Source organism: Rhinoraja longicauda, chromosome 25 (genome assembly GCF_053455715.1).
Source record: "Rhinoraja longicauda isolate Sanriku21f chromosome 25, sRhiLon1.1, whole genome shotgun sequence".
Classification (NCBI taxonomy): Eukaryota; Metazoa; Chordata; class Chondrichthyes; order Rajiformes; family Arhynchobatidae; genus Rhinoraja; species Rhinoraja longicauda.
Window position 1 is genome coordinate 8,390,745 of NC_135977.1, and position 13,718 is coordinate 8,404,462.

A 13,718-nucleotide genomic window follows, 5' to 3' on the forward strand; every position below is an offset into this window, starting at 1 on the left:
ATCTCGGTTGTTATCCTTTGTAATTGAATATTGCTACCGCAATAAACTTCTTTAACAAAGTACAAGCCTCCAGACTCGCCATAACAGTCTCCCTGCCTGACCTGCCAGTGTTTGAAAGCACTTGGTTTCCATTTCCCCGTTATCGGGTTAAGTTTCGAGTTTCTATTTCCTGGTCTGACGCAGCAAAAGAACGAAGTCAACATCAACTTCAGGAACTCAAAAGATAGCGACAACAATTGACAGGCCTGGCGGCAACTGGAACAAGAGAAACAGCGATGACAATTCAGAAGGGTTTTTGTCAAAACTGGCCGATGGTGAAAATAAGTTTTATGTGAGGATACAAAGAACTGCAGGTGCTGTCTGTTTACAGAAACAGACGCAAAAGGGCTGGAGTAACGCAGTGGCTCAGGCAGCACCTCTGGACAGGCGCCCTGTTTCAGTGAAGACAAGTTCGTTTTAAGTAGCAGACTGGAAGCTGGAAAGGGTGCAGAGAAGATTTACGAGGATGTTGTCAGGGATTGTGGGCCTGAGCTCCAGGGAGAGGTTGGGCAGGTGAGGACTGTATTCCTTGCAGCACAGGTGGATGAGGATCTTATGGAGGTGGAGAGACCATGAATAGATATAGTAGTTGTAGAGTCTTTTACCCAGAGTAGTGGAATCAAGAACCAGAGGATATAGGTTTAAGATGGAGAGGGGAAAGATTTAATAGGAACCTGAGGGGGCAATGTTTTCACACAGAGGATGGTGGGCATATAGAACAAGCTGCCGGAGGAGGTAGTTGAGGCAGATTTTATCGCAACCTTTAAGAAACATTTGGACAGGTACATGTACACACTCTATGTCTTCTTTCTTCAGTAGGGTTGCCAACTATCTCACCCCCATATAACGGACAATGTGACATCACTGCCCCGCGCCCCATGTGACCTCACCCAGCCAGCGGCCACGTGCTCCCACTACACCAATGGCGGCTGCCCGGGCTGGGAGGCGGGTTGCTATGCAACCTCCGTTAGGCGGCGCCCGGGCCTACACTGTCCGGGCCTACACTGTCCGGGCCTACACTGTCAGGGCCTACACTGTCCGGGCCTACACTGTCCGGGCCTACTGTGGCTTCACCCCAGCTGTTGTAGATCGATCCCTCTGTCCGAAGAAGGGTCTCAACCCGAAACGCCACCTCTTCCTTCTATCCAGAGATGCTGCCTGGCCCGTTGAGTTACTCCAGCACTTTGTGTCTATCTTCGGTTTAAACCAGCATCTGCAGTTGCTTCCTACACTGATCTCTCACCCGTGTCTCCTCTGACTCCCATTGTCTGCTCTTGCTCCCCCCTCCCCCGAGATGGAACAAGATGGAGTTCCCCTGGTCCTCACCAGCCTCTACATCCAGTTAGTTCGTTCGTTTATTGTCATGTTTACCAAGGTACAGGGAACAGCTTTGTTGTTGTATACTATCCAGTCAGCAGAAACACTAGCGATGATCACAATCAAGCTGGCCACAGTATACAGATACAGGATAAAGGGAATAATGTTTAGTGCAAGATAAAGTCCAGTAAAGCCCAATTAAAGATAGGGTCTCCAATGAGATAGACGGTATGTCAGGACCTACTGTTGGTGATAGGATGCTTCTGGTGTCTGATAACTGCAGTGGAGAAACTGTCCCTGAATCTGGAGGTGTGCGTTTTGACACTTCTGTACCACTTGTCTGATGGGAGAGGGGAGAAGAGGGAGTGACCGGGGTGAGACTAGTCCTTGATTATTCAGCTGGCCTTGCCGAGGCAGGGGAAAGTGTAAACGGAGTCAATCGATGGGAGGTTAATTCACGTGGTGGTCAGGGCCATCATGACTTTACCTGTCCTTGGTCATCTATTAACAGCCCTGATTTATTCTGGCCTTTTTCTACCTCCAGTCTCCCCACCCCTCTACTTCCAGGCTGAAGAAGAGTCCCGACCCGAAACTTCACCCATCCGTTTTCTCCAGATATGCTGCCTGGGCCGCTGAATTACTCCAGCACTTTGTATCTAACTTCGGTATTAAAGCGGCTTCTGCAGTTCCTTCCTACACAGTATGAACATTAAATTCTCCAATTTTAGATACTCCCCTCTTTTTCCACTGCCCCTTCTCCCAATGTTCACCTATTTCCCCCATGATCCCGTCGCCTTCCCCCCACCCACCAGTCCCATCCCACCGATACCCCTCACTCTGCCTTCTCTCCTTATCTGACACCTTCTATCTCCTGTTCCACTCTAGCCTTTGTCCTGCCGTATGCCACTCATAAACCCCCCACATCTGTATCCACCTGTCACTTACCACACTTTGTCCCCCACCTCCAGTTTTCTCTCCCCTACTACTACCGGCCTAGAGAACTGTCCTGACCTGAAACGTCTCCTGCACATTTCCTCCACAAATGGAGACACAATGACCTGCAGATTTCAAAAATCGCAAAGTCCTGGAGTAACTCAGGATGTCAGGGTCTCTGGAGATCATGGGTAGATGTTTTAGGTCGGGAGCCTTCTTCGAACTGATTGTGGTGGGGTGGGAGGGCGGTAAATAAAACTGGAGGAAAGGTGGGGGCAGGACAAAGACATAGTCATCAAGTTAAAGCTTTTGTCAGTCTGAAGAAGGGTCTCGACCCAAAACATCATCCATTCCTTCTCCCCTGAGAAGCTGCCTGGTCCCGCTGAGTTACTCCAGCATTTTGTGTCTGTCGTCAAGTTAAAGTTTGGCACATCGAGTACACTCCGCCATTGAATCAAGGTTGATCTGTCTTTCCCTCTCAAACCCATTTTCCTGCCTTTTCCCCAAAACCCCAGACACCCTTACTACTCAAGAATCTGACAATCTCCACCTTAAAAATATCCATTGACTTGGCCTCCACTGTCGTCTTTGGCAATGAATTCCAGATTCCCCACCCTCTGACTAAAGAGATTCCTCCTCGTCTCCTTTGTAAAGATACATCCTTTTATTCTGAGGCTGTGGCTCAGAATGTTTGTCTCTGAATCATCCACTAATCTGACAGTCCTGAATGTCTCAGCCTGTGACTATTTAGTTACACAGTTGCTGAGGATGAACCCTGAGAAGGACCAATGCATCCTGGATTTCCATCTTTCCCTATTTTCATCCTGGAAAAAAAGATTTTGACTGTCTACCCTATCTATGCCTCAAATAATGTTATAGTTTTGACTTCCAGCTGTCCACTGTGATGGTTCTACAAACCCCTCAGTACAAGAGCAATCTTGAATAGTCCTTCAATGTTGATCTGGTCGTTCACACCCAAACCATGGGAATAATGAGACCAGAAGAGTCTCGACCCGAAACATCTCCTATCCATGTTCGCCAGAGATGGTGCCTGACCTGCTGAGTTATTCCAGTGCTTTGTGTCCTTATGGGAATAAATATAGTTGGGGCCCACAGCACCAATTTTGCAGGACAGAAGCTGTCCGTGGGAGGAAAGGGGGAGGAGGTTATCCTTTTCCACTCCAGTCTGTCTGCTTCAATATGAGGGAGCTAATCCAAGCGATTTTGGGATTCCAGATCCCTTGACCTCTCATGGTCTCTAAGTAGCTGTTCACCTGGCTACCTGGCTGTGCTTGTGTGAATGTGCAATGGATGGTTTTACATGGTTTGACTGTGATGTGGAAAAGTTGTAAAAATAACTGTTGGCTCTTATAGACAATGCCAAAATGTCAATAAATGGACTGATTTTCAGATAGTGACAAAAGGTAAAACAGCATTTACCTCGATACGAAATACATACAAGCAAGTCACAGCTGTTACCACCTTCCTTATAGGTTTTGGTTTAGTTCTAGCAACACAGTGTTGAAACAGGCCCTTCGGCCCACTGCATCAGCGCCGACCAACGATCATCCGTATACTAGCTCTGTTAACCCACCTTTGCATCTTACACACTAGGGGCAATTTACAGAAGCCAATGAACCTACAAACCTGCACCTGTCTTTGGAATGTGGGAGGAAACCGGAGCACCCATAGAAAACCCACGCGGTCACGGGGAGAACGTACAAACTCCGTACAGCACCCATAGTCAGGATCAAATTCAGGTCTCTGGCAGCGACTCTACCGCTGCGCCGCCATGCAGCCCCAACTATATTGTGCCTGGAAGCAACTGGGAGCAATGTTCAGAATGCAGCCCTGTGGACCGTACACAGGGATTGTTGGGTGATTATCAGTTCAATACATGTGATCTCAGTGGTTTCCCTGTTCTCAACTTCTCTTGCTGCTTCTTCCACCAACGTGATCAGCTGACTCAACTCCCATAATGTATGAATCCCCCTTACATGTTTACTGCAGGGGAAGTGCAGATCCTAATGGGCAAGTAATCGGCACCAAGTAAGTCATAACAGATAAAAGTACACAAATGAATATAAGAACTCCGATTGAAGAAAGGAACCAAGTAATCTTTCATTGTTACAGCTTTTATTTATCCATGCAGAATTTCACAAAGATTGACATTTAATTGAATTAAAGTAGAGCTACTTTCCTGGCAGCTGGGCTAGGCTAATGTCTTCTAAAGTATAAAGTCAACGTAAAAATACGCAGTATAAAGAGGCTGAAGAAGGGACAAGACACGAAACGTCACCTATCCATGTTCTTCAGAAATGCTGCCTGTCCTGCTGAGTTGCACCAGCATTTGGTGTCTTTGTTTGGTAAACCGGCATCTGCAGTTCCTTGTTACTGCCACCATCTACATTGTACTCATGAGGATCTTCAAAGTATCCAGAAAAATAATTTAGTCCAATCATGTGAATTCCGTTACGATCCTTAGAGCACAGTCCACCGAAAAATCGGCATTAATTATCAAAGAGTTTGAAATTCAGTAGCTGTGGGCGTCCACGTTGTCATTTGAACATTGTAAGTGTGTGCACAAGGTGAGGGTTGTAAATAGAGTTGAAACTGTCCAGATAGAGAGCTGACTATTGAGCATGTTTGTTTAGGTCTGAGGGATGTGGGGAATGTGCACGGGGACTGCATGAATGAGTGAATGGATGAATGATACTTGATGGCCACAAGTACCTATCTAGGGCAGGGTACCTAGGTACAGTGAAATGCTTTGTTTTGCACACAACCTAGGCAGTACACGAGTGTCCCCACTTATCTGTCACCGACAAATTTTCAAAGCCCCAACAACCTTATCTGCTGCCCCTCATGTGGGATGAACATGCTGAAGCACCCCAGTTCCATTTGTTCCAGTAGAAAGAACACAGTACAGAACATGTGCCTGTCAAAAGCAGCGCCCGGCGCTTGTCTATCGCCCGTGATTGTTAATTCCAATTCAACCCAGATAATTGCTCTCAATGATAACTTAATTAAAAGTCTTTCGCATTGCTATTGATTTTCAGACTGTGTAACTGTGACCCTCTGCACTGGAACATTGGAGTTCATTGCCACCACGCAGTCGCAGGTTGACATAGATGGTAGAAAGCTGCTTAATGCTGTAATCTTTCAGCGTCTTTTCATCTTCAAGTGGCTGAGATTGAAAGGTCAAGTAGTACTGACTTGGTTGGAGGTGCTCCCGAGATTCAATTTTATTTTTTAAACTTGAAACCTTGTCGTTTGGTGAAACCTGAATTGTCAGATTACGCCCATTGTAATTGACCAATATATCCATTGTGTTTAGCGTGAGTAGCTGGATCGTTGCATCAAAGAAGATGCTGAAATCCAACAAGGTTTTGCCATCATCCAAAATGGTGCCATTGAATGTCAGGCGTTGCTGGGAGACTGGAATGGTCCATTCTTGCTGAATGTTGCGTTTGACTTCAGAGACCTTGTAATAAATGTTGGCCTTTAGTTGTAACGATTTACCATCCAGGCTGGTCACAGTGATTTCAAATGTCTTCACTGGCTGTGGATCACAAGCAAACATGGCAATAAATAAAATGTAGTTCCTTGTCATTTTGCACAAGACACATAACAAGAGAGTGAGATGGTGGACACCCATTCTTTTAGGGGTCATCGGGTGCACTTTGAACACGAGATTTATTCTTTGGAGCGCTAGGAGGATGAGGGGAGATCTTGCAGACGTGCACAAAATCATGAGAGGAATAGATTGGGTAGATGCACAGAATAGGAGCCAAACTAAACGGCACCTTTCCGCCTGGATTGATCAGGGAACAATGGTAATGGATGTGGCCTCAAATCACCATTCATTAAAAGCCCAGACCATTGAATATAGTCATAGAGTCATACAGCATGGAAATAGGCCCTTCAGCCCAACTTGTCCATGCCGACCAAAATGCCCCATCTACGCTAGTCCCACCTGCCTGTGTTTGGCCCATATTCCTCTAAACCTTTCCTATCCATTCAATTCTCCAAATGTCTTTTAAATGTTGTGATCGTACCTGCCTCAACTCCTCCTCCGGCAAAGACCATAGACAGTCTACAATGGGGTGGAGGTGGGGAGAGTACGCTAGCTTATGGGAGGACTGTCCACAAGCCTGATAACAGAGGGGAAGAATCTGCTCGTGAGTGTGGTGGTGCGCGCTTTCAACCTTCTGTATCTTCTGCCTGAGGGGAACAGGGAGAAGAAGGAATGACCGGGGTGGGACAAGTCTTTCATTACGTTGACTGCTTTTCCGAGGAAGGGCAAAGTGCAGGTGGAGTCAATGGTGGGAGGTCTGGTCCTTACAGTGTGGCAGTGGTGAAGTATAAAGGTATCTCATCACCCCCTCAGCAAAACACCATCATTCCTTTAAACCATTTTACCTGGACATCCCAAGCTTGGACGTTATTGACACAAGGCATTCTTAGACATTTCCTGGCTTCATTCTGCATCACATTCCAACCATCTGATGAAGCCACGTTTCCAGTTGGATCGGCTGGGTCAAGAATTAATGCTCTGAAAAATAAAACCAATTAAATAACAACACTTAACTTTGAGCCGGCGTTTGCTGACAAAATGACAGTGAATGCCATGGTATTTGTTATTATTGCATATCAATCCTGTAATGACATAGGATTATCTCGTGATTCTGTGCAGAAATTTGTATTTCAATTAAGGACGGCACGGTGGCGCAGCTGGTAGTGCTGCTGCCTCACAGCGCCAGTAACCCAGGTTCCATCCTGACCTCGGATGCTGCCTGAGGGGACTTTGCACACTCTCTCTGTGACCACGTGGGTTTCCTCCGGGTGCTCTGGTTTCCACCCACTTTCCTAAGTCGTGCGGGATGTCGGTTAATTGGCCTCTATAAAATATTGCCGCAAATGTGCAGGGAGTGGATGTGAAAGTGGGATAACAGAACTAGTGTGAAAAAGGGAATTGATGGTCAGTGTCGACCAGGTGGCCTAAGGGCCTGTTTCCATGCTGTATCTCTAGACATCTATATACTAAAACCCTCGTTTGTTTGTTCCGGAACTACAGCCAAAACGGTACACGATAGCGCGACAATTTTAGGCCTACCTTACTCACCGTCATCCCTTTGGTGGTAATGGAAGAAGTTTAATTGAAATTGGTGTTATATTTTTTAAGTTATTCACATTATAAAGTTTAAATCTATCTCCTAGGGAAGGAAAGGGAGAGATGGGGGGGGGGGGGGGGGGGGGGGAGGGAGGGAGGATAAGGGGGCTTGTGGGCGATTGAGGAGCGGGTAAGTCGAGGAGCACCTGTAATTGGAATAGCCCACAGTGTCTTACCGATTGCCATGGAGCTTCTTGGTTAAAAAGTCGGCCAAGGTTGGATTTTTGACATCATAGTAATCTGTCCAGTAGATGCAGACTTCCTGATGGCGGCAGATCAAGTCCAGGACTGTACGGAACCCTTGGGCAGTATCAAATCTCTCCTGATGATTACCTTGTTCCCAGGCATAGATGGTCATTAGCTCCACCGCATATTTTGCTGGGAGTCGCGCTCCACCTGTCAACTCTGATTTCCGTGGCTTGACATGCTGGAGAAAATTAGTGACAAATCATAATAAGCAAATATTATGGAATATGGAACTGCACAGCACTGGAATGTCTGTGCTATAATGATAAGACCAATTCTTATCTGACTGCACATAATCCTATCCCTCCATTCCCTGCGTATCCATGTCTCTTAAATGTCACCATGGTTCATAAGTTCTAGAGTCAGTCTTACTCTAGGCCCTTCGACCCAATTTGTCCATACTGGCCAATATGTCCCATCTGCCCCAGTCCCACCTGCCTGCGTTTGATTCATATCCCTCTACACCTGTCATACCCATCTACCTATCTAAATGTTTCTTAAATGGTATAATAGTCCCTGCCTCAACTACCCCCTCTCGGGGCAGAATTAGGCCATTCGGCCCATCAGGTCTACTCTGCCATTCAATTATGGCTGATCTATTTTTCCCTCTCAACCCCATTCTCCTGCCTTCGCCCCATAACCCCTCACACACTTACTGATAAAGAATCGGTCAATTGTATTTGGCTCCACCACCACCCCCGGCAGTGTAAAAAAAAATGCCGCGCAAATGTCCTTCAAACAATGCCCCTCTCACCAAAATGCAAGTGCCTAAGAAGGTGGAAACTGAGACATTGAAGCAAGCGCTCATTTTAGTTTTGGACCAACATCTACTGCAGAGGTTGAGTAGGCTGGGTCTCTATTCCTTGGAGTGCAGGAGGATGAGGGGTGATTTTATAGAGGTTTATATAATCATGAGAGGAATAGATGCACAGAATCTCTTGCCCAGACTAGGGGAATCGAAGACCAGAGGACATAGGTTCAAGGTGAAGGGGAAAAGATTTAATAGGCATCTGTGGGGTAACATTTTCACACAAAGAGTGGTTGGGTGTATGGAAGAAGCTGCCAGAGGAGGTAGTTGACAATGGGACTATCCCAGCGTTTAAGAAACAGTTAGACAGGTACATGGATAGGATAGGTTTGGAGGGATGTGGACCAAGCGCAGGCAGGTGGGACTGTAGCTGGGACATGTTTGCCAGTGTGGGCAAGTTAGGCCGAAGGTCTGTTTCCACGCTGTATCACTCTGTGACTCTATCCTCCCGTGGTGTCAGTGATTAACAATGATCCTGTTCTCACGTCACTCACCTCCTTGTACCAATATTTCAGCAGGCGAATCAAGTCTTTAACTTTTGGCGGTTGCCGTTTCACAAATTCTCTCTGAAGTTCAGTGAAGCAGGGGGAGAATTCTCCATCCTTGATCGCATTTCCATTTACAAAATTGATTAATTCGAGATGCGCTGCACTGTAGTTGTGCTGTGGTGCTGGAAGAAATTCAATGATTAACGGGAGATGGTCAAAAGACAATTGTTTAACAAAAACTGTCCAATGAACTCATCCAAGACGAAGCAGGCCATGTACAGTCATAAGATCGTAAGTAATAGGAGCAGAAGTAGGCCATTTGGCCCATCAAGTCTACTCCGTCATTTAATCATAAGATCGTAAGGGAACCCATTCACTTTAAAACTAGGATTAAGAATTGGAAATATTTAATTTTAGGATTGTTTTGATACCCCTAAAAAGAATTTAATAAGAAATTAGCCGGAAGTGTTTCCTTCTTGTCTCCAGGTTTTCTTCTTTCTTTCCTTTTTTTATTTTTTATTTTATTATTTTTCTTTATCTTTTTCTTCTCCTTTTTCCTCTTTTTTCTAACTGGGGGGTGGGGGGAGGGGGGTTGTGGGTGGGGAGATAATACAGAACAATACAGGTATAATCGAATTTAAAATGTATAATTGAATTTATAATGTAGGTACCATCGCGTACTATGAGTTCATACATGTATTTGTTTTGTTAAAATTTAAATAAAATTATTATTTTTTAAAAGATCGTAAGTAATAGGAGCAGAATTAGGCCATTTGGCCCATCAAGTCTATTCCGTCATTTAATCATGGCTGATCTATCTCTCACTCCTAACCCATTCTCCTGCCTTCTCCCTATAACCCCTACTGTGTTGCATTTTAATCAGACTCAGGGTAGTATTTTGCCTTTGGAAAGTTGCCAAGCAACGTTCCAAGAGGTTATCTGTAAATTTAACCCAAGTTGCTGACTAAGTCGGTTTTACACATGGATGTCACACAAAGGTTCTGATGGTAAAACCAGCTGCCCTCTAACTTCTCCATCCATGGTTTTGAAGGGTATTTGTTCACTGCCAGTTAGCAATGATCTAGATGTAGGTTTAATCAGTAATATATAAAAGTACAATCAAGTCAAACTCATGTAAAATAGATGGAGCAAAGAGGAAGATAGAGTTCAGAACATAGTTTAGTTTTGAGATACAGTACAGAAACAGGCCTTTTGGCCCACCGAGTCCACACCGACCAACAATCCCTGCACACTAACACTATCCTATTAACACTAAGGACAATTTACAATTTTACCAAGCCAAATGGCCTACAAACCTGTACGTCTTTGGAATATGAGAGGAAACCGGAGCTCCCGTGGAAAACCCACGCGGGAGAACGTACAAACTCCATACAGACAGCACCTGTGGTCAGGATCGAACCTGGGTCTCTGGCGTTGTAAGGCAGCAACTCTAGTGCTGCTCCCACTCTCAGTATTCCAGTTTTCCACGTTGTGGCCCATTAGTTCTCCAAAGTCCATAAAGGGGTAGAGGTGAATCGGACACCACCCCAGCTTTCGGAAGAGCCGTTTGGAAGCCTGATAACAGAGAGGGATGAAGCCGTTGTGGAGTCTGGCGCTGCACGCTTTCAAGCTTCGGCACCTATTTGCCCGACAGGAGCAGGAAGTTGGAATGACCGGGGTGGTTCCAGTCTTCGATGATGTCAGCTGTTCTTCTGAGACAGCATGAGGTGTAGATGAAGTCAATGGTGGTGTCTCTGGCCTTCGTGGTGGAATAGGCTACATCTACAACTCCCTGCAGTTTATTGTGGTCTTGGGCAGAGCTGTTCCCAAACCAAGCTGTGGTGCAACCAATCAGTAGGCTTTTTATGGTGAATGATAGGATAATCTAATTCATGTTAAACATGAATCAGTTCATGTTGATGCATCAAATTATGAGAACTATGAGAACTATCAAATTATGAGAATTATGAGCAAAGCAGAGGAAGGGGGTGGCAGATTTCGGTCAGTGTGGATTCAGCCATAGCATCAGCTCAGTGTCTCAGTGGAGAGAGATGGCATATCGGAGATAATTGACTTCTGCTTGCAGCCTGAGATTTCCTCTGGAAGATGAACCTTCTGTGGTCATTAGATGCAAGGAGAATACCTCCTAATTGTCACCTAGTTTAGTTTAAAGATACTGCATGGAACAAGGACCTTCGGCCCACCGAGTCTATGCCGTTCACAATGGTTCTATGTTATCCCACTTTCTCAGTCACTCCCTACAAACTAGGAGCAACTACAGAGGCCAATTAACCTATAAACATGCACATTTTTGAGATGCGGGAGGAAAGCAGAACACCCGGGAAAACCGCACGTGGTCCAGGGAGAACGTGCAAACTCCATACCGATAGCACCCGAGGTCAGGATTGCACCCGGGTCTCTGGCACTATGAAGCAGCAGCTCTACCAGCTGTGCAAATCATTCTGCCTGGAAAGAAAAAATATATCATTTTGTAAAGTCTTCCAATCAAAAGTTAATTCCAGATGCCAAGGAACTGAACACCAGCAACAGCTTAACTAACAATGGGTCATTGGTTGGACCAAATCAAGCCAGCTTCACTCTTCCCATCTTTCAAGATGAACAATGAAGGCTGACAGAAGATTTAAATTTACATTTAAGATGCAAGAGCTGCCAGAGGGGATCATTGAGGCAGGCACTATCACATTAGTTGAAAGATATTTGGACAAGTACATGGATAGCAAAAGTTTAGAGGGATATGGGCCAAATGCAGGTTGGCGGGACGAGGGTCATCTTGGTCAGTGTGAGCCAGTTGGGCTGAAGGGCCTGTTTCCATGCTGCATGACTCTGTGTAATAATACTTTTAATTCTATGTCACATGAGATTGCTATAAATTTTCTTACTTAATGCGTCATAGGTTGGCAGAACATCAAATTCCACCCTCGCTGAACTCTTTGTCGATTGCAATATGAAGCTCAAAGATTTGGGTGGGATCTCGCTTTGACTTATCGTGATTTTGATATCATGAATCTCATATGCAAGACTTTTGGAGCACTTTTCCAGCATTTTCTGAATTTCGTCCAGAACGTTATGCCTGTTGTCTCTCTGATTCTTGAAACTTTTGAAGCAACTGAGGAAAATGACAAGATCTGCATCTGAACTATTTCTTAAAGCTGTTCCTTTCCCTGACGATCCACCCTGACAAAAAAAGAAAGGAAAATAAATCATATTTTAAAAAATATTTGCAAACTTACACATTCTGGGTAGATGATACAAAAAATGTGATTCCTTTCAATCTTCATCATAATTCAGAATTGTTTTATCGTTCTGTAGGAAGGAACTGCAGATGCTGGTTTACACCAAAGACAAGACACAAAAAGCTGGAGTAACTTAGCGGGTAACTTAGCATCTGTGCAGAAAATGGACAGGTGACGTTTCGGGTCGAGACCCTTCTTCGGACTGAGAGTCAGGGGAGAGGGAATCAAGAGATATGGAAAGGTACATAGAATAAATCAATGAATGGTATGCAAAAGGATGCTTTGGGAACAGAATTATCAACGGTGGAATTTTTCTCTACTACTTTCCCTATGAATTTTGTTCTTTTCCAGAAAATCTTGAGAGCAGTTCAACAATCACTCCTCAAAATTTCCCCAAGTAAAAATACTTTGCATCAAAGGCGATGATTGGCATCACCATCCAGCCTGGTCCTCACAGGAGGTACACATATGCCTTCTTATTTCAGTTTGGTTTAAAGATAACGCATGGACAACAGGCCCTTCGGCCCACCGATTCCATGTCGACCATCGTTCATACTAGTTCTATGTTATCCCACTTGCTCCCTCCACTTCCAACACACTAGTGGCAACTTAAAGAGGATGATTAACCTACAAAACCCGCACATCTTTGAGATGTGGGATGAAACCGGAGCAATCGGAGGAAACCCGGGTGGTTGCAGGGAGAACGTGCAAACTCCGCACAGACAGCACCCAAGGTCAAGATCGAACATGGGTCTCTGGCGCTATGTCTTGTCTTGTTGATACTGCACCAACCACCGCTGTTGGGCTATAAACGTGCAGTCCCTCATGCATGGAGTTTCAGATTCCTATGAGGCAGCAGCTCTGTCAGCTGCATCACTGTGCCGCCGACAAATGCAGACTTTCCAGGACGTGAAGAGGAGCGGGAACCCTTTGCAGAAAGCTGCACCCTGTCTAGATGATTGCAGTCCATTTTAACATGTTGGTGAGGTGCCGAGAACGAAGGGGCGGCCAGGTGGTGGAGGCAGTAGATATAGGAACGTCCGCCAGTCTTTTGTAATTTTGCCAGGGGCGAGGCGATACTTGTGTACTGTCTGGCTGTGGTCTGCTGCACGCTTTCACTGGGTTGTATGCAAATCAAGCATTTCACTGCACCATCTGACAATTAAATATTATTAAATGGTGGCCTTAAGCAGTGTGGCCCTGGCAGGCCCAGTGTTGGCGAGAGAAGGTGTGATCTCAAGAATACCATGGGGTGAACTATGGAACTGTTGTGGAGGGAGGAAGAGGGCAAGGGTGGAGGGAAGGGCGTGTTAGTAACAGTCACTTCTAATTGGAGAATGCAACGTTCATACCGCTGGGTTGATCCACACGGTGGGTAGGATGTTTAAACGGACAGGCTCCAGGCTGAAACTTGACTCAGGTTAGACACAAAATGCTGGAGTCACTCAGCAGGTCAGGCG

The 13,718-nt window shown here is 45.5% G+C and overlaps 1 protein-coding gene across 1 annotated transcript in view; it reads right to left on the reverse strand.

The window, feature by feature from the left end:
• LOC144606059 (2'-5'-oligoadenylate synthase 3-like) overlaps positions 1-13,718 on the reverse strand; it is a 69,603-nt gene that overhangs the window by 14,241 nt on the left and 41,644 nt on the right. Inside the window, exons 14-19 of the mRNA XM_078421848.1 lie at positions 11,905-12,199; positions 9,011-9,186; positions 7,639-7,889; positions 6,712-6,844; positions 5,351-5,851; positions 4,070-4,140 (exon numbers count right to left, since the gene is read on the reverse strand). Coding sequence (XP_078277974.1) covers positions 4,070-4,140; positions 5,351-5,851; positions 6,712-6,844; positions 7,639-7,889; positions 9,011-9,186; positions 11,905-12,199 — 1,427 coding nt within the window. The remainder of the gene's footprint in view (positions 1-4,069; positions 4,141-5,350; positions 5,852-6,711; positions 6,845-7,638; positions 7,890-9,010; positions 9,187-11,904; positions 12,200-13,718) is intronic.